The sequence below is a fragment of the Perissodus microlepis genome, chromosome 18 (genome assembly GCF_051167445.1).
Source record: "Perissodus microlepis isolate ML-2025 ecotype Zambia chromosome 18, ASM5116744v1, whole genome shotgun sequence".
NCBI classification, from domain to species: Eukaryota; Metazoa; Chordata; class Actinopteri; order Cichliformes; family Cichlidae; genus Perissodus; species Perissodus microlepis.
In genome coordinates this window covers 20,962,687-20,981,642 of record NC_140478.1, presented here as the reverse complement: position 1 = coordinate 20,981,642, position 18,956 = coordinate 20,962,687, and the positions used below count along the sequence as shown (strand labels likewise).

Sequence of the window (18,956 nt, the reverse complement as noted above, 5' to 3'; positions counted from 1 at the left end):
GAGCCAGCGTTTTGGTCACAGAGCTGATGTGTAAACAAAAACCACCCGTGAGAAAATGTAGTGCGTTTGTTTTTTTAATGCCAGCATGTCAAATAATCCACATTATCATTGAAGAAAATATGACTGTTTACAGAGGATTACTGGGTTAAAAAAAAAATATATATATATATACCTTTAAAAGCATCTAACACTGAAATAAAACGCACTAAGTCAGTCCTGCTTGTTGCTGCTGAATACATCGTCAGTGCGATCTTCACAGATGCTTTCCTCGTGCCTTTCCCAACACTGATTACATTTGAGTACAGCAGAATAAAAAAATTTAAAAAAAACAGCAATTACATGACTTAAGTTGTAGTGTGGCTTTGTGTGTGGACAGCACTTGAGTATAATGATGTTCCATCAGGGTGAGTGTGTGAAAGTGAGGTTTGATGTCCTTAAGAAGTCTTATTTCCTCCTGGGGTGAGCACGTCGTGGAGGGTGCTTATGTCTGGATCCCGAGGAGAATTTAGAGCCTGGAAAAAGAAGGAAACAAAGAAAGAAATGTTTTTTTTTTCTTTTTTTTTTTTTGTCTTTAGCACAAATAAATACCACAACTTATACCAGTAGAGTCTAGCTTGAAATGTGAGGAAGGGGTAAAGTTGTTACTAATTTTCTGTTTAACCACTGCTTAATACTGGATCGAACCTTCTACAAAGAATGATGATCAACAACAATAGCTACGTAAAAAGATAAAAAGATCAATGCACACGTGTGTAAAAACAAGCTTTTCTGGAACAATATGAATAAAAACCAAAGTCCCGCAGCGTGGGAGCGAGTGATGTTCTTTTTTCATTGTTTTCTGAAGTTTTGAGTTTTTTTCTTTTCTCATTTTGTGACGCTGTTTAACAGAATTTAGATTAAGTGAATCGATCCCTGCCTGCCTTTAAGCTAAAATGTTCAATCCAAAAACCTGACTTAGCAGCAATCAATTAGCCAGCATGAGCAAACATTTTTTTAAAGTCAAACTTTACTCCTTTACTTTGGCATTTTTTTACAAGATTATATCAGATTTGTCACGTGGCTATAGATTTATCTCAAAGTACTTTGGCTGATCCCTTATTTCCCAAAGGGTCACCACAACGGATCGATCCATGTTTTTTTTTTTTTTTTTTTTTTTATTAAATATCGGACTATCAAATAGAAGCTTGTTTCCACTCCTGGAAAACAGTGAAAATTTCAGCTCAAACTTGTGGGAAAATAACTAAAAATTGAGAAAATAATTTAAAATTTCAAGTTATCTTCACAGAAGATAGAGTTAGTAAGTGAGAATTGTGAGATACCCAAACAAAAACTTTTAAATAAAAATCTAAATTGTAACTCGTGAATGTTTTTAGTGCCAGAAATGAGCTTCCACAAGTTCCTGACACAACCCTCCCATTAATCAAAGCTTGGGATTAGGACTAGCAGCCACATGAGAGCACTGCTTGCTGACGTGTATCAAATAAAATTTAGGTCTCAAACAGTACTGAGTGGCTCCAAAGTGTAGAGCTTCACACATCCACCTAACAAGGGAACGATCCCAGGCGGAGACAAAAATCGGTATTTAAAGATTCTCGACCATCTGGCTGAGCTACTTATTAACTAAAGATTAGCTTTAAAATATTGACTATGTAAACAAAACACAACAAACAAATCTATCAAACAAAGAAACAAGAGTTAATATTTGCACAAGTTCTTGTTACAGTGACACCCGGCACTGGCGGGTTTAAGCACATCTACACTCAATCGGCTTCTTTCTTTATTACACTAGAACAATAATATGAGCAGAAGGATTTGCATGTGGTTTGCTTGAGTTAAGTGGGTTTCACACACATGCAGTAAATACTGTTTAAATGTTGTAGTTACCAAATGGTGAGAAGGAAAACGCTGGAGGTCCTGGAGTGAGGAAGGGGTTGAGAGGGCTCACATGACTTTGGTCTAGACCAGGCGAAGGGATCACTGCGATAACAAAGACGGGTAACAAACAGGGTTACTACAGTCTCAGGTATCGGTCTTTATCTGCAGATTCAGCAAAGCCAACTGTAAACAAACAGTTTCTGCTGTGAGATAATAAGGTCAGATTAACATGTCTTATTTTTCACAATTAAAATAAAAATAAAATAAACAGAATTTTATCAGGACAGAAATTCACATTTCATATTAGTATGTTTTTGGTGATGTGTGAGAGTTTTTTGTGGATTTATATTAGTCTTACTTAAGTTTGATTTAAGGCAAATTCCTTCTAGAAAAACAGGAAAATATTCATTTTGTTTTCACGTTACACCAAACATGAAAAATATCAGTGTAGACCACTGAGCTTTTGATAAAGTGGATGAATTTCTTTTATATTTATATCACATTTCTGTCAGTATCTCCCAGCTGTATACAACAATATCACCCAATTATTATATTACTTTATATTTTTTTATTTAGATATTCTTTATTTTAACTGCCATTTATTATCTAAGGGTTGTTTGAAATCAGTAAATTATACATTTTAATGTTCAATATCTTAATGGTGTGTGACCCTGCTGCCAGGGGAGGTTTATTTAAATGACCCTACAGGCCTTTACACACCGGATGCCTAAAATACGTGCGACTATGTCATATGTTAAAAATGACTCACCTGTTCTTAAAGCAGCCGTTCAGTCTGGATGGATTTTACTGGACGAATTTGCATTAAGAAAACACCCCATATTTTACCTCAGACACACAGCTACATGCTGCTCTGCTGTTCTAACGTCGCTCTGAAATGATTTCTCTGCCTCGTCAGACGCTGTCCCAACAAGAGCTCAAACTGTTCCACTGACATCCTGAAATATTTCTGAAAGCGGTCGTGATACAGCTTCAGCTCCTGGATCAAATCATGAAATCTCCTTTTCTTTCTGTTCTGGTTTAGAAATGGCAGGTTTGTTTTTTGGCCTCCCCCCCCCCCCAAATTTGGTGCATATATTTCTTACATGACAAATTTTGGAATTTCAGGTTACTTTTTCGCAACGCGCTCGGTGTGTAATGCCCTTAAATCACAGTCTGTACAGTCTGAGCAACAGGCAGCACCTACATTAAACAAAACCCTAAAAAATAAATGTATTGAGCTTTGTAAGAGTGTTTAATCCGGTGCAGATAACATGTTGATTTTGATTTAAAAGAGTGATTTAAGATGATTAAAAATCATCCCCGACCACCAAAACTGCTGCACTGTTTAAAACTGTTAATAAAACCTGTGAATGTGACACACATGAACACTCACATGCAGCTGCTTCCATTTGTACAACTTCCAGATTAAAACTTTGATCCACCACTGTGCAGTCAGACTCAGCTGCGAGATCTGGATTCCTTACAATTACTATATTTCTCACTGTAAAAGATAAAAAAGTAGAACAACGTCAACAGACAGTCGACAGAATCATTTATGGTGCAAAAAATTTAAATGTGATACAAATCTTTATATCTACCTCTCTCATAAATGCTGACACATCCGTTCTGACAGACCTCCTGCAGAAGCGCCTTAAAATCTGACACAGCTGTCGTCACCGGGCCGAAGGTGAAGTCTGGGTCCGATGCAACCAACGGCGAAGCCGACAGCACAGGTGGAGCATGGAGGGACTGACAGCTCTAAATACAGACCAGGAACAGTGGTGAAGATAAAACTTGAACCACTTTTTTTCCCAAGACTTTGCTGTGGCGGTGTGTTTATGAATATTTCAGCACATGGTGGGCTTAGCAACATAGAGACTAGGAAGGTAAGCTGACGCAGAGACGTTTCCCAGCATGCTATTTATACAGAACACAACAAGGAAGGGTGAGTAGCAGAAATAAGTGGAGGGGTGTCATTCATGACAAAAGACAAGACATAAAATGGTTTGGTCAACGATCACAAGGCACCAGATCCAAGGCTGGGATTACAGTAGTGAAAGATTATCTACGAAAGGGTCTGGATGTGATAAAAGCTTCGGAAATTCCTAAGTTTAAGAACTCCCTACAAACAGGGACTATTTTCATTGTGTAGCATATTGTCACAGTAAAATACTTTACAGCCAATGTCCTGAGAGTGTGATAAACTCTTATCCACCTGAAGGAAATGGATGGGGTCTTCAGCGTGGGAAAGCTTATCCAGTTCATCTTCATTCTTCTTCAGCTCGCCGATCTCCTTCTGAATCTGCTCCAGCAGCTTCTCTGCCTCACCGATGGCCGTCTTCTCCTGAGCTTTAATCAGCTCTCTAACCTCAAAGCGCTTCAGCTCTATTGACCGGATCAGCTCGGAGAAGACGGCGTCGCTTTCCTCGGCTGCTGCACGAGCCGAACGCTGGAGGGAGACACAGAGGACAGAACGCCAGGCAAAGAGTGAAGAAAGACCAAAAAAAAAAGTTGATAAAATAGCAAATGTACACCTGTAACATAGAAAGATTAGACATTTTTACCATCCAACAGTGAGATGTTGAACATCAGCACTTACGCTGAGAGAGAAAATGGCTTTTCTCAGCTCCTGCACCTCCTTTTCTCTTTGCTGAATTCTCAGCTGGGAGCTCTGCTTGATCTCACCGAGCTGCCTCTGACGAAAATAAAAAATAAAAAGTCATGTAACTGAACAAAAGCAGATGCATTTCATTCTCTGCTACATTATCCAGATTTCCTGCTACACTGGGCGTGTGCACAGACTGAAGTCAGTTGTCACTAAAACTGAATCACTAAAAAAAAAAAAAAAAAAAAAAAGAGAAGAAATTAAAAATTATTATGAAATCTTTCAGTTGTTTAATTCTTTGCTGCTTTTATTCCACACAAATACCCAAAAACAGGTTTGAGGAACTCCAGAGGCGTTTCAAACCCAAACTATAAACTTCACATCTCTGCTCCATTTCTCTGACGAGTCTACAGTTAAACTGTTTGGTCCTACTGTGGATCAGGCTGAAAATGTATTCTAGATTAGATAGTGTGGTGAATTAAAGACACCGAAACACTCAGTGATGAACGTTGGATCTTCTTAACACAAAGGATCTGAGTTATCTGCTTTAATGCTTTTCTCATTAAAACTGCATCACAAATTATGACTCGGTAGTAAAACCCTGAAAACCACTGAGACCTTTAAAATACAATCAATAGCTCAGTTCACAATAAAAGAATAGTGAACACAGAAAATTAAATGATGTTCATTTGCGTGACTATTATTTGAACATGTAAGCAGTGGTTTATATGTTTGCCTATCAAATGGAAAGGCCCTTGGTCAATTCCAGGAAGAGACCCAAATCAATTTGGAATTACAGCATGTCAAATTTACATGAGGGTGTCAGCTTTTCTTTCTTTTTCTTTTGGTGAGATAAATAGGAAAAGATTTGCAGCTTTTCTTTTGATCTATTGGAGTCATTTTAAATATTTTTAAGTTGGTTGCACTTTTTTTCCCTCGTTTCTCTAAGTCAACTTAACAAGTGGCTCCATCAGGTAGTGATTTGCTCAGCAAGTGAAGCGGCACTGGTTTGATTCCAGCTGGAGACACAAGTCCCTTTGGGGTTGTATCTGGTGTAAAACTCAAACATGTGGCGCTTGCGGCTGTGACAAAAGAGCAGCTGAAAATACATTCTTCCTCTCTAAAGCACCCTGACACTTGGTCACATTGACTTTTATACTGCTGTGAATAAGGACAAATATTTGTTCACGCATAGGAGGCTCTGTGGTACAATGGTTGTCATGTTCATCTTACACACAAAAGGTCCCTCAGGACTGAAACACAAACCCAACCTCTGTACACAAGCAAATGTACATACCAGATGAATAAATGAGTTCTCTTATAAAGGAACAGATAAAGTTACCTTTAGTTGAGGATTATTTTATTTTGGAAAAATCTGGAAAATTTGACTTCTTTTCTCACATTTGATGTAAGGTAGAATACAACCCTACAAATGGCAACTGATTGACAAAAATCAGCGCTTTAATAAAACATTCCGAGGTTCATAATTAAAGAATAGACAACACAAAATTAATGAAACAATGAGTTGATTTATAGATAATTACATGGCAACCACTTTGATAATCATTTCAACGCAGCTTCCAGCCTCTCAAATGTCTTTAATTATAAGATTTGCAGCTTTTCATTTTACCCGTGTGCATGTGTGTGTCTTTTCTGCCCCATTTCTCTAAAGCATCTTAACAGTTAGACTATTTTTGTCCCCCTGTGAATATGGGGCCCCTGGATTAGATTAAGTCTTCACTTAAAGAAAAAAAAAAGACACATTGTTTGACTCTGGAGTGGATTCAGTCCACTGTTAAAAGACGATTTTAAGAGAAAGTGCATGTTGGAAATGTCAACACACATTTGCATCTGTGGATTATGTTTATATGAGAAAAAGACTATATTCACTTTAATGTTTACCTTAAGCTGCACTGCAGTATTTAGACTTTTTAAACCCTGACTACAGTCATACGGAAAAAAAAACTCAAAGGAAGTAATTAAGATTTTATTTATGTAGCACAAAAAAGGCAAAGTGCAACAAAAATGCTAAAACATAGAAACAAAAAGTTACCCAAAAGCAAGTTTAAAAAGCTGCTTTTTAAAAGAAAGCACAGACAGAGAAGGTTCCAGAGGGTCTCAGGGTCACTGTTGCAAAAGCTCCGTCCTATTTTAGTTCTCAGCTTTGTATGTTGCAAAGCCAGCAGGCCCTGATCACATGACCTCAGCGACCTGCTGGTGTTGCACGATGATGCCCATCACTGCAGCGCTTTAAAAACCAGAATCCTATAGTGGACTCTCCAGATGATGGGGAGCCAGTGCAGCAGATTTAACTGCGGTGTGACATTTGAATACGAAGGAGACTTAGTCAGAACAATTGTACTTGTAAGGTTCTTACCTTTGCTTCCTCTGGCAGTTTGCTATAGTTTAGATTTAGTTAACTGTGTCAAAATGTTTTGTTTCCCTTTAAAAAAATGTATCACTTTAAGTGTTGCTTTTAGTCTTTTTATAATATGGGGATATTAGTGAGGGGCAGACTGGGGTTTTAAATCAGGGAAACACTCCAGACAGCACATTGTGGAGGCAGTTAACTCAGCCTCAGAAAAAAGGGAAAATGCCCACATTATGATGAGCTCCATGTGGGAGGCTTCCTCCCCCTGTGTAATTCAGGTGAGGTGATTACCTTCTTCTGCTGTATCTCCTCCTCAGCCAGCACCGTGTCGTGCCCTTTGTGCTCGTCGGTCAGACACAGGGAGCAGATGCAGCGCTTGTCGGTCCGGCAGTAGACCTCGAGCAGCTTGTCATGTCGCGGACAAATGGTCTCCTGGAGCCGCTTGGAGGCAGCCACCAGCTTGTGTTTCTTGAAGGCTGAGGACTCGTAGTGAGGCCGGACGTGATCATCGCAGTACGACGCCAGACAAACCAGGCAGGAGCTGACCGCTTTGCTCTTCAACCCGATGCAGACGTCACACTCCACGTCGCCGGCTTCGGCAAAAGTTCGGCCAGCTGTCGGTGCCACGGCGTCCTGGAGTGTCGTGTTCTTAAATATCTCCACCACGTCGGCCAGAATGGTGTTCCTGGCGAGCAGCGGCCTCGGGTTGAAGTTCTGTCGGCACTGCGGACAGACATAAACCCCGAGGTAGTCGTCCTGGTCCCAGTAGTTCTGGATGCAGCCCGAGCAGTAGCTGTGTCCGCACGGTATAGTAACCGGGTCCTTCAGCACGTCCAGACAGATGGAGCAGTTGAACTGGTCCTTGTCCAGAAGCACCCCGGCTTGAGCCATCGTAGAAAACACCAAAGTGCAACCAGAAAGTGACAAACAGCTACTGCTTTGTTTACAGGAAGATAATGAGGGGGCGTGGCCACGGAGGGCTTTAACAGTACTACTTCCAGTTTCTGTATCGACGGTCAGCAAACGACGAATGGGTGCTTTACCGCCACCAACTGGCACGGAGCGGGAGTGAGGCGAACATAAATAAGGTTTATCGTACTGCAGACATTCTGGCTTGATGTTCAGAAATGGTAGAAACCAAATATTTCATTCGATTTTGCAAACTGTGTTGTAACGTTATTTTGGTTATTCTCTTAAACGAATTTAAATTATATATAAAGTCTTTAAAATTACTTCGAGAAAACAAACCATAAAAAAAATATAATATTCCAAAGCATCTACCCACTGAAATCGTTATCTGAGATCAATCACGTCTCCTATTATAGTTGTTGTTTTTTCCCCCGTCTTTCTCTCTCTCTTCGCATATGTGGCGTTTAATTTGTAATCTGTCTAGATGTCTATATTCGATGTCTATATAACGGGGAAGTAAGGGTACTTAAATTGAATTCTAATAACTTTTTACATGTACTCCCTACATTTTTAAACAAATATCTGTACTTTCGACACAGACGTGTTACTTTTGGTTAAACTGTATCATTTATAGCGTTTATACTCGGGACTTAGCACACTATGGGAATAACTGCACGCAGTCTGCTTGTTTGCTGATGTTTGTTGAGCTTTGTCAAGGTTGGAGTGATTGGAGTCAATTGGAGTGAGCTTCTGAGCATGCGCGATGTTTTCTTAATGCGATATGATACGGGACTTTGTAAAGAGACAGTTTGGCTTGTTGAATTCTGTATCAAATGCATCAAATGCAATTAAAAAAATATCTAATAAGTATATAATAAAAATATATCATATACAACAAGATATAGCAAAAAAGAAGAAAGGGGTTTCAAAAGAGTTCCAAAAAATCTGAATTTTTTGGGTTATTTAAGGAAGGAAGGCAGCTGTTGTACCTGCTGGTTTTAGCCCTTGCTCAGTGAGTAAAATGGGTCGTTCCAGACATTGCACTGAGGGAGAAAAAACTTTGATCAGAAAGTTGATTGGATAGAGGAAAACTTAAAAAGAAGTGCAGAAAATAATTGGCTGCTCAGCTAAAAAGATCTCAAATGCTTTGAAATGGGAAAGAAAACCCAAAACACGTGGTAGAAAAAGAAATACTACCATCCGCCTAGATCATAGAATAACAATAATGGCAAAGAAGCATCCAGTGATGAGCTCCAGAGAAATAAAAAAAAGATCTCCATTTCCTTGTGAGTACTTCAGTAATCAGAAGATGCTTATGTGAAGCCAAACTATTAGCAAGAAACCTTCATAAAGTACCACTGCTGAAAAAACACATGTATTGAAAAGGTGACAGTTTGCCAAAGAACACATTGACTGGCCTAAAGAGAAGTGGTGCGATATTCTGTGGACAGATGAGAGCAAGATTGTTCTTATTGGGCGTAAAGGCCACTGAATACAAGCCACTGTACACTTTGAAGACCGTAAAACATGGAGGTGCAAGCATAATGGTTTGGGGCTGTTTCTCATACTTTGGAGTGGGGCCCATTTATCACATAACAGGCACCATGGACCAGTTGCAGTACCTAAAAATACTGGAAGAGTTCATGTTGCCTTATGCTGACCCTTAAAATGGGTGTTTCAGCAGGAAAACACCCCAAACACACCAGCAAGCGGGCAATATCATGATTGATATCACGAAGTGGCCAGCCCAATCCCCAGACCTCAATCTGATTGTGAATTAGTGGTGTGACCTCAAAAATTCTGTTCTTAAAGCAAAACCCAAGAATGCAGAAGATCTGTGGAATGTGGTCCAGTCAGCTTGGAGGCAAGTCTAAAATGTTAGTTGTAGATCAGTATATACGGATATACAACTTAATTTTAGTTCAGTGCTTAAAGGAAAAAGCAAAATCCTCATTTCATTTTCATTTTATACTATACAAATTCCAGTTTGTGAATGAAAATGCAGACACTGCTATTTTTGTGAATGATCTAATATTCTTTTTCTTCATTTTCAGTAAAGAAAAAAAAGAAAACAATATTCATGTTTTTATCTGGGATTTCAGTGCCTTTGTATATATGGAAATACATGCTATTATCATCTCCAAAAACGTTAGAGCACTTATGCAAATATGTGATGTCTTGATGAATCGAGCAGATATTAGAAGTTTACACAGCACCATTCTCGCATGAAAATATCTTAAAAGTTTATTTTGTGAGCCAGAAAGAGTAATATTTCAAACTCTGCCACTCTGTGTTCCTCCGCTACTGCCTCGTTTGAGTTTTGGACGAAATGGATTCTGGGATATTGCATTTCGTTATTTCGAGCTGATTGGAGACCAGAACAGCCAATCAGATTTTTTTTACATCGAAGTCTGTGATTGGCTGGTTTTGTGGCACAACTATAACGGTGTAGAGAAAGAGTTGAGCGCGCACGGGCGGAAATGTTGAGAGCGTGAGCAACACATTGCGAGCGAGGGCAAATGCAAAAACTGAGCGAGAGGGGCTGCTATTGTGTGTGTATGGATAATAGCAAACACTGAAATACATTTTTTGCACGCAGGAATGAGTTTTGTTCACTCAAATTCAGCTTTTCCTCGCTCAAAATAAATTTCTCCTCAAAATACAACACTTGCACCTGCAAACTTTTTTTTACATGCGCTCAAGTTTTTTTTACGTGCGCTCAGAATAGTGGCACAAAAATAACGCCATACAAATACGCTAAACGTCACAACTCTCTCAAAACGCCCTCTCTCTCTTTTTCTACTCTCTCACTCTTTGCCATCTCTCCTAAAACTTCCCCCTCTTCCTAAACAACCAAATGTCATGTCGCCATATCAGTTTTTGATTGGTCGACATGTTTTTTTTCCCACCAACACAAAGGGCTGTTTTTTTTTTTGTTGTTTTGTTTTTTGTTTTTTTTGGGGGGGGGTCATAAGCAGAGCGTGCTTGCTAGCGCTGTCCTTACACAGTAAACGTGGCGAAACTATTCAGGAAAAAACGCTGCATATATATTGTTTATTATGACTCTGATTTTAGTGGCCTATCAACACAATTTAAAAACTGGTATATATCACCCTATTGCTTTGTCATCTTGAGGTGGTCATGTGACTGACTTTATTCTTCCTCAGTCAGACAGCAGCACTCATGCGATTGTTTTGCTCCCTTAGCTCCAGGTGTTGTGCCAAAAAGTGATAGTCTGCCAGAAAATGATTACCGTCTGCGGGAGCACGCAGCTGCTTAAAGCTGTAGCATCCAGATTACTTAGGTAGACAGCCACTCCACGCAACTGATATAAGGTGCGGTAAGCTGAAGACCGCTTCAACCGCCTGTTTGTTGAAAAATAGTAACGCAACCGCACGGCATTTTCTTGTTAGTAACTGTAACGGCGTTGTAACGATAGGAATAGCAATTAGTTAGATTACTCGTTACTGAAAAAAGTAACGCCGTTACTTGTAAGGGGTAACGCCATTACCAATTCCCCTAATTCCGGCGTTACCCCTAAGTCCCATCACTGGTCTACATATACATCATTTCTAATGTGGGCCGTGCTGTATGTTGTAGGACAGTGACATGTCTGACACTAACCATGTACCAGTGCCTGAGAACACTGGTGTGGAGGGGGAGATTGCATTCAAACTTCTAAGTTTAAATGCAAAGCAAATGTGCTGTTTAAACTAGAGACAGCACTTGTGACTGAACAATAAATACTGTTCTGGGAACGAATTAGATTTTACAGTGACAATGAATCTTCCATCATTTGTTGCATGTTTAAAATCTCAGTTTCCCTGCACTTGACACAGCTGTCAATGCCCATGATATTGAGATGTTCTTTGTAGATGTGCCTGTATTATTGACTGCTTTGAAATTTAAATTGAAAACTTAAAAACCTGAAAGCAAGGTCAGAAACATATTCTAATTACAAACATTGCTATACAATGAAATGAAAAGAGTTGAGTGTGGAAGAAATCGCAAAAATGTGAAGGTGATTGTGTATTTCTGACATTATTTTTGTCTTTTCTGGAGTATAATGAAACCCACATTCTGGAAATTACACCTGTGCCTGTACATCCTTGGGCTCTTGGTCACTGATGGGGGGACTTTTCTAAATGGATTAAAATGTCACAATTGTTGGCACTTTCACGTGGAAGGATTTTGAATGGATACCTATCATTATTTTGACGATCACACTTTTAATCTGGACTCGTTATCTACAAATATAGTAGTAACTAAAACTGTAAAAAGCACATTTTCCTGTAAAAACAAGATTAATTTGGTGATGGAAAAATTAAATACATAAAGCTACAGCATCTAAACATATAACTATAACAGCCCTGTACTTATGGTTTTTGAAAGTTGCAAATGCTGCTTTTCCAGCTTTGAACAACAAAGGAAAAACTCAGAAAGTCAGAAATTTTAGATTTACATGCCAAACGTTAACTGTTAAATGATCACCTAAAGGCTGTTTAAGATAAATTAAGTACATTAGCTGTAAAAATGTCCCGTGAAGTTCTACAAACCAAACTGCATGTGTACTTTGCTCACAAAGACAAAAACAGTGACCCAAACAGTTTCCAGAGCATTTTTAATTGAAAAAATGCACTTACATGTTAACAAACACATTAAATAAATTTTGATACATTTCAATCAATCATAAATAGTTGGGACATAAACAGAGAATGTATAACTTCAAACTTAAAAGAATCTGGTGATCAGTGCATCAACAACATAAATAAAACAGATTAGACATCTTTAAAAAAAAAAAAAATCGGATTTCCTTCACACAGAACAGTACATTACTTTGGTCACAAAGGAAAAACTGATGCGTTAACGAGAACATCTTTCAAATGACCGCCTCAGTGGACTCAAACATCACTCAGACATTCATTGGTAATTGTGCGTTGCAGGTTTTGAAAAGTTTCCAGCAACCTCATGTTTGCTCGTTACACCCGTCAATCGAAAATATAAGCACGCTCTCATAAAATGACACGCAGGCCTGATTGAGGGGCTGTCCTTTTAAAAGCAGGTATTTTAATTCTTCATTGCACCGATATATTCATCCCTCATAAGAATTTTTGTTTTCTCCCTTAGGTTAATAATAACTTTGTGCAAAATACTGATAGGGAAATTAAAACAATGTTCATTATATCCATTCAAGTATTTCATTGCACCCATGTCTTTTTTTTGGTGAAAAGTTATAACGCGTTCTAAACTACTAGAAACAGGCACAAAAATATTCTGGTTGTTTCAAAACATGCATTGACGTCAGTGGAAGATTACATTTTGTTCTACATGCTTATCTGAGGTTAGAGGATTTTGCTGAATGAGAATGAAGATGTGTAATGCTGGTCTACTTACAGTCAACTACTGAATAAGCTGCAAGGGTAAAGCTACAAACGCCATTGTGATCCATTTACATACCGAGCATTTGAAACCTTACAGTTCAAGTTTTCATGTTCAGCTCCCCTCGGGTCAAAGAACTTCACGTCTTACAAAAATACACAGCAGGTAGGATTTATTCAAAACAGAGATACTTCTGGAAGTCAACTAAAACACTCTACAATGTTTAAGTGTTTGTGTGCATGTATATGTGCGTGCAATGCTATATATGATATGAAATGTGTCGACACTCATGATACGCAGCGTCATGGTGTGGCTTCACTTGTTCTTTCCCTCTAGTCCACTCTCTGCTCTCAGGGCTTGGCTGCTGGCCGCAATGAAGTTCATCCAGTGTTTGAGGTCCTCCGGAAACTCTGGGCACTCGATCTATAAGCGGACAAAGTGTTAGATGAATAAAATTGATTAATCAGCCAATAATACTCATAGTTTTGTGATACTAAAATGTGATGATTTTGTGGATTCTACTCCTGAACAGAAGCACTTTGAGGATGACGCCGCCACTTCCCTTACCTTCTTTTTGCAGATAAATTCAATGATGGTTTCGGGGCTGCAGTGCACCACATTCTGCCTACAGAGCATGATCGCAGAGACGAAGCCATCTTTCTTGGATACAAAACGCTGCTCCAAGTAAAAGGCTTTCTCGTCCCAGCCCAAAACTTTGGTCCGAATCTCAAAAGCCTCACGGAAGACCAAGGAGCGGCGGTACCGGATGGTAGACGCCCCTACCACCAATTTCGCCCCCAGTTTGCGTGAGGCCATGAACAGTCCGTTTCTCATGTAATGGTGAAAGCGTGCAAAGTCACACTCCCTCAGATACCGAGAGTTGTTCATGTGGCCCAAGTAGTCCAAATCATGTGGAAGGACCATGCCTTCAATGCTCTGCTCGGCTAAAATGTCCCGTATCCTGGGCTGGAACCATGCCTGGATGAACACCTGGGCCCCTCGCAGGAAGTACCAAACATCCAGGCTGCAGAAGAGCAGGAGGAGGGCACCCAACGCCAACAGCAACATCTCTCTGGAGAAATAGTTCAAATATTAGCATCAAAAATGAAAACCGAAGTCTTTAGAAAAGAACGTGTTTATTTGCAATGTTACAGTCATTATCTTTTATCTTCTTTTTTTAAATTAAATAAGCATTTTTTAAAGAGTCTAAATTGATGATTGCCTTCAGGATTAAAATAAATGCATCTTTGACCTCATCAATGACAGTGCAGATGTGGAAAAAAAAACAAGAGATCAGTGTTCCCCTCCTTACACTGACTTGAAATTAACCTGGCTAAAAATACAGAAGCAGCATATTTTCACAAGCAGTCGATTCAACCTTGAGGGGATTGTAAAGCTAACGCTTCTCCTTTAAAATGAACGGCCTGCAGACTGCTGTCAAAGCCAAATCTGTTAGCTTAGCCGCTAGCTGCCAGCAGCCGGTGCCCTCGGAATTAAAGCGAGCACAGCCTCCTCGCACAGCCGCCACACTTCAATTCACCATATCAGACATTAAGCGTCAACCATACAGACGGCAGAAGTATCTTTTAATGCCCGTGAAACTCACTGCGCGTCCTGAAGAAAGTGCTATCATGGAAAGCGGTGCAACTTGAAGAAACCGGTAGAATCAATGAACATAATTTCCGGGTGTATGACGACAAGAAGCCTTATTGGTTGACCTGTCGGCATGGTTACACGAAAACCTTTTCGCGTTTTCCAGGGATTGGCGATGCCACAGTTACACGTGATTTAGTTACTTATTTATTTTATATCTTAATTTATTCATTTGAACCTTGGTTAACACAGAGACGGTATGTAAGGTCGTTCCGTGCGCCCTTTAATTCACTAGAAGTTACTGTTTACTTTGTATAAGACAAAATAGTGCTTTTTAAACATAGCACTGCCAATAAATAAAAACATATTAATAATAATAATAAAACTACTTAATATTTTTTATTAAATTTTATGGTACGAGAGTTAGTTTTTTTTTTAAAATGTTCTAATTAGTTTCTGTTCCTAGACAGCTTTCTCCTTTCAGTTGAATTTGCATCTTATTAATATAATATGGAGGTTATTTGTCAGGTAGATTTCAGAGATTCAGAATAGTAATTACAATTACAACACAGCACTTTGTGGAGGAATTTGACTCATAAGGCCATTCCAAGTCTAGACAAATGTATGTATCAAATCCTCAAAAGGCAAGACTAATTTGCTTCAACAAAGTATTAGGTTTTCTCCTTGGGTTGTCTCCGAGTACTCAGATTTCCTCCTACAGTCCAAAGACATGCGGTTGTGGTGGTTAACCGGTGATTCTAAATTGCTCATAGGTTTAAAAGGTTGTCTGACTCTTGGCGTTAACTCTGCAACAGACTGGCGACCTGTCCAGGGTGTACCGCACCTCTTGCCCTATGGTAGTTAGATAGGCTCCAGCCCCCCTGAAGTGGGGGTGAACTGATGGATGAATTGTACAGGTTATAGGTGACATGAAAAGTGAGAAAAGTTTTGAATTGATTTATTGTGGTCTTATTTTTTTACATCAAGAAAACCTGGCATTGTGTCTCTTCTCACTTGTAACCGCCAGTCAGCCGTGTGCATGAGAAGTGTTTGTGACATGCTTTATGACTCAGTGTCCAGGCAGCATTCATGACACAGTTGTTCTGACTGAATTTTCAGCTTACTTTTGAGTTTTACATGAAATCTGTGGATGTTACAAAGGCTGATGTGTCCTGGCGGTTCTGATCATGCAAACTGTGTGATCATCCCATCACTCAAGCATGATGTCATTCCCTGCTACACCTGTTCACACTGCAACACACACACTCTCATATAAAGTAGTTTAATTGCTTCCCATTTGGTTATAGTAAAAACTTCAAACCAATTTCCTGAATTTGTTTTATTGCTGTCACACCACATCATAACACACCTTATAAAACTGTATTACTTATATTTTCTAATATTTTTTTATTATTATTTTTACCATAACTGTCAACCTCTCAGAATAATGTAGTGTGCTGTTATCAAGTGTTTCATATCTGCAAATGTTGAAATTTAAATAAAGCTTGTTGTACAAAGTGCAGGCACAAGTGTGTTTAAGTGAAGAGATTCTGAATAGGAGAAGACTTTCCTCCTGGGCTTGTAAACAGGCTGACTCACAAGACGGCACTTTTAATATCTGCCCATGAAAGGTTTTATTTGTTCTTCTCCTCCAGGCCGCTCTCAGCCCTGAGGGCCTGGCTGCTGGCGGAGATGAAGTTGACCCAGTGCTGAAGATCCTCTGGAAACTCAGGGCACTCCACCTGCAGCGTGCAAAACACAAGCTCAATGTTATTCAGAGGGACAGCGTGTGTAACTCATGCATCTGTGTGGTTTCTTCCCTTACCTTTCTTTTGCACAGGTGCTGGAGAATCTTGTCCGGGCTGCTGCGTATGACACTCTGCTTGCAGTACATCACGGCACACACCAAGCCATCTTTTGTCGACACGAATCTCTGCTCAAGGAAAAAGGCTTTGTCGTCCCAAGTGACGATGCGACTGCGCAGCTCATAACCCTCTCCGATACACAGAGCCCTGCGATAACGAATGGTTGTGGCCCCCACCACCATTGAAGCCTTGAGGGCCCGCACAGCCTTAAACACGCCGTTACGCATGTAGAGAGAGAAGCGAGCAAAGTCACATTCCCGGAGGTACCGAGCATTGTTCATGTGGCACATGTCGATGTCATGGGGAGTGACCCGGCCTGTTAGGACCTGCTCCGCTGTGATGTCCCAGACTGGAGGCTGAAACCAGGCCCGCAGGATGACCGCTGCGGCCCGCAGGAAGTACCACACATCCACAATGCAGAAGAGAGCCAGCAAGATGGCGAGCACCCACAGTACCCACCACATCTCTCTAGGGAAAATACATTAATATTTATTAGTATTAATATGGTCATTAAGTGAGATGTATAAAAAGACAAGTCAGCCTAACAAATAATGAGCATAACCGAAGACAGACAGTGTTTCCCCTGTTCAACGGACAGACATTTTAGTCCAAAAACAGAAATGAAAATAAATAAAATATTTAGGGTCAAACATGGGCTCAGTGTGTGTTCACCGTTTAACACCCAGCTGGTCCAGCAGGGTGCTACTATGATCTGACTTCCATAGTAATGAAAAGGGTAAGTAGCAGCCAGGTACTGCTAATCAAATGTGCTTAATCAGTAAGTGAGAGCACCCCTGTAAAACCAGGGGATTTTTGCTGGTTTGGAGCATTCAGGTGTGTGTTAAAAAACAAAACAAAACACAGTTTTTCTTGGGCTGGATCTGCCAGCAAATTCACCTAAAGGTCAGACCATGCAGAAGTAAGAGAAACTGCAAAAAAAAACAAAAAAACAAAAACAAAAAACCCCAAGAGCTACATCTCAGACCATACAGGCCTCAGTTAGCATGCTAACTATAGTGCTCGATTCTTAACATGCCAACCATTGAGCACGGTGGTGGATGGGTGATGATTTGGGCTTATCCTGGAGCCACAGGACTTGGGCACCTTGCAGTCACTGACTCAACCACAAACTCCTCTGTATACCAAAGTACTCTAGAATCAAATGAACGGAAGCAACATTGTAAAGAATGAAAACAAGACAAAATTCTTACACAATGATGTGAGTGGCTGATAAAGTCATACAGAAAACAAGTATTGCTGATAAAGGTGGCTTGAAAAGCTACTGAGTCATGGGGTGTATTTAGGTTTTTAACAGAATTAAAAGACAGTATTACTACTAGTAAGTAAGTAGATGACAGAATTAGCCTGTTATCTTTGTAGGTATTGACTTGTAATATGCATGAATTTATTGGCTGGGCATGTACTGCAGCTGATTACTTGAGGTGGATCCTCGTTTTCCCCTTTTAGCACATATAAGACAGCATCAGTAGCCCGACCCACAGTGACTTATGCTTAGAGTAAACGCTTACATGATTCACACTTATTTACAAATTCCTAAAATGAAGACGATTATTTCTCACTTGTTTTTTATTTCATGAAACACAAGTGAATATTTTGCGTCTTCTCCCTGCAGCATGCTGTTGTGATTTAATCAGTTTAATCCAGTGTTTATGTGTCCATACCTTTCTGGAGGCACTTCTTCCATTATTGTGAAAGGCAAATGGGGAATCTCTACAGATCCGCTGTGATGTACTGTTTTCAAAATGAGTTTCTACTTTCGCAACACCTGTGCACTGATTTAACAAATCGTTAGGATAAACCGGTGCTGCAGGAAAGACAGGCTGCCTCTGCAAAAGCCGCACGTCTTAAGTGCACATGCAGCTCAGAGAAAATGAAAAGACTGATACTTTTATTTAGATTTTAACGTAATTTAGTTATCCTTGATCCTCGGTGCTACCTACATGACTACCAAAGCTAAGGTTTGTGTGACATTTCATTACTGCATCCACTAACTTTTATTTCATTTAGATTAAACTACGGTTATGACCAACGTTCGGGGTGGGCTAAGTAAAAACACCGGTTTGTGCGGGTATTAAGTGCATTTTTAGTAAAAAGAAGTTAAAGACAGTGGGAAAAGACGAATAACCGTCAACGTGTTTACGCTTTACAAAAGGTAAAGTATTCACCTGCTGTTCGTGTTGTCCTGTTCAGACTCAAATCTGTCGAGTCGACACCACTCAGAGCTCTGGGCACGAGTAAAGCAAAAAGCGATAAACACGGATAAAACTCTTCCGGTGATGGCCTTCAAAATAAAAGCATATTTACAATATTGCGTTAGAAATTCAACCCGAAAGGACGT

At 39.8% G+C, this 18,956-nt stretch overlaps 3 protein-coding genes across 3 annotated transcripts; all 3 read right to left on the bottom strand.

Moving 5' to 3' along the window:
• Window positions 1–58: 58 nt before the first annotated feature.
• ftr67 (finTRIM family, member 67) lies at window positions 59–7,906 on the bottom strand. Its single transcript, XM_084911655.1, has 7 exons — window positions 7,143–7,906; window positions 4,475–4,570; window positions 4,091–4,324; window positions 3,474–3,633; window positions 3,269–3,376; window positions 1,885–1,977; window positions 59–512 (listed from the first exon to the last, which is right to left on the bottom strand). The coding sequence occupies exons 1-7, from the start codon at window positions 7,740–7,742 to the stop codon at window positions 445–447; spliced, it is 1,359 nt and encodes a 452-aa protein (XP_084767781.1). The 5' UTR covers window positions 7,743–7,906; the 3' UTR covers window positions 59–444.
• Window positions 7,907–12,364: 4,458 nt separating this feature from the next.
• LOC146367787 (protein THEM6-like) lies at window positions 12,365–14,862 on the bottom strand. Its single transcript, XM_084911658.1, has 3 exons — window positions 14,746–14,862; window positions 13,707–14,211; window positions 12,365–13,562 (listed from the first exon to the last, which is right to left on the bottom strand). Exons 2-3 carry the CDS (start codon window positions 14,205–14,207, stop codon window positions 13,455–13,457), a joined length of 609 nt encoding a protein of 202 aa, XP_084767784.1. The 5' UTR covers window positions 14,208–14,211; window positions 14,746–14,862; the 3' UTR covers window positions 12,365–13,454.
• Window positions 14,863–16,056: 1,194 nt separating this feature from the next.
• Window positions 16,057–18,867, bottom strand: LOC146367786 (protein THEM6-like). Its single transcript, XM_084911656.1, has 3 exons — window positions 18,784–18,867; window positions 16,558–17,065; window positions 16,057–16,474 (listed from the first exon to the last, which is right to left on the bottom strand). The coding sequence occupies exons 2-3, from the start codon at window positions 17,059–17,061 to the stop codon at window positions 16,367–16,369; spliced, it is 612 nt and encodes a 203-aa protein (XP_084767782.1). The 5' UTR covers window positions 17,062–17,065; window positions 18,784–18,867; the 3' UTR covers window positions 16,057–16,366.
• Between the last annotated feature and the right edge of the window lie 89 nt (window positions 18,868–18,956).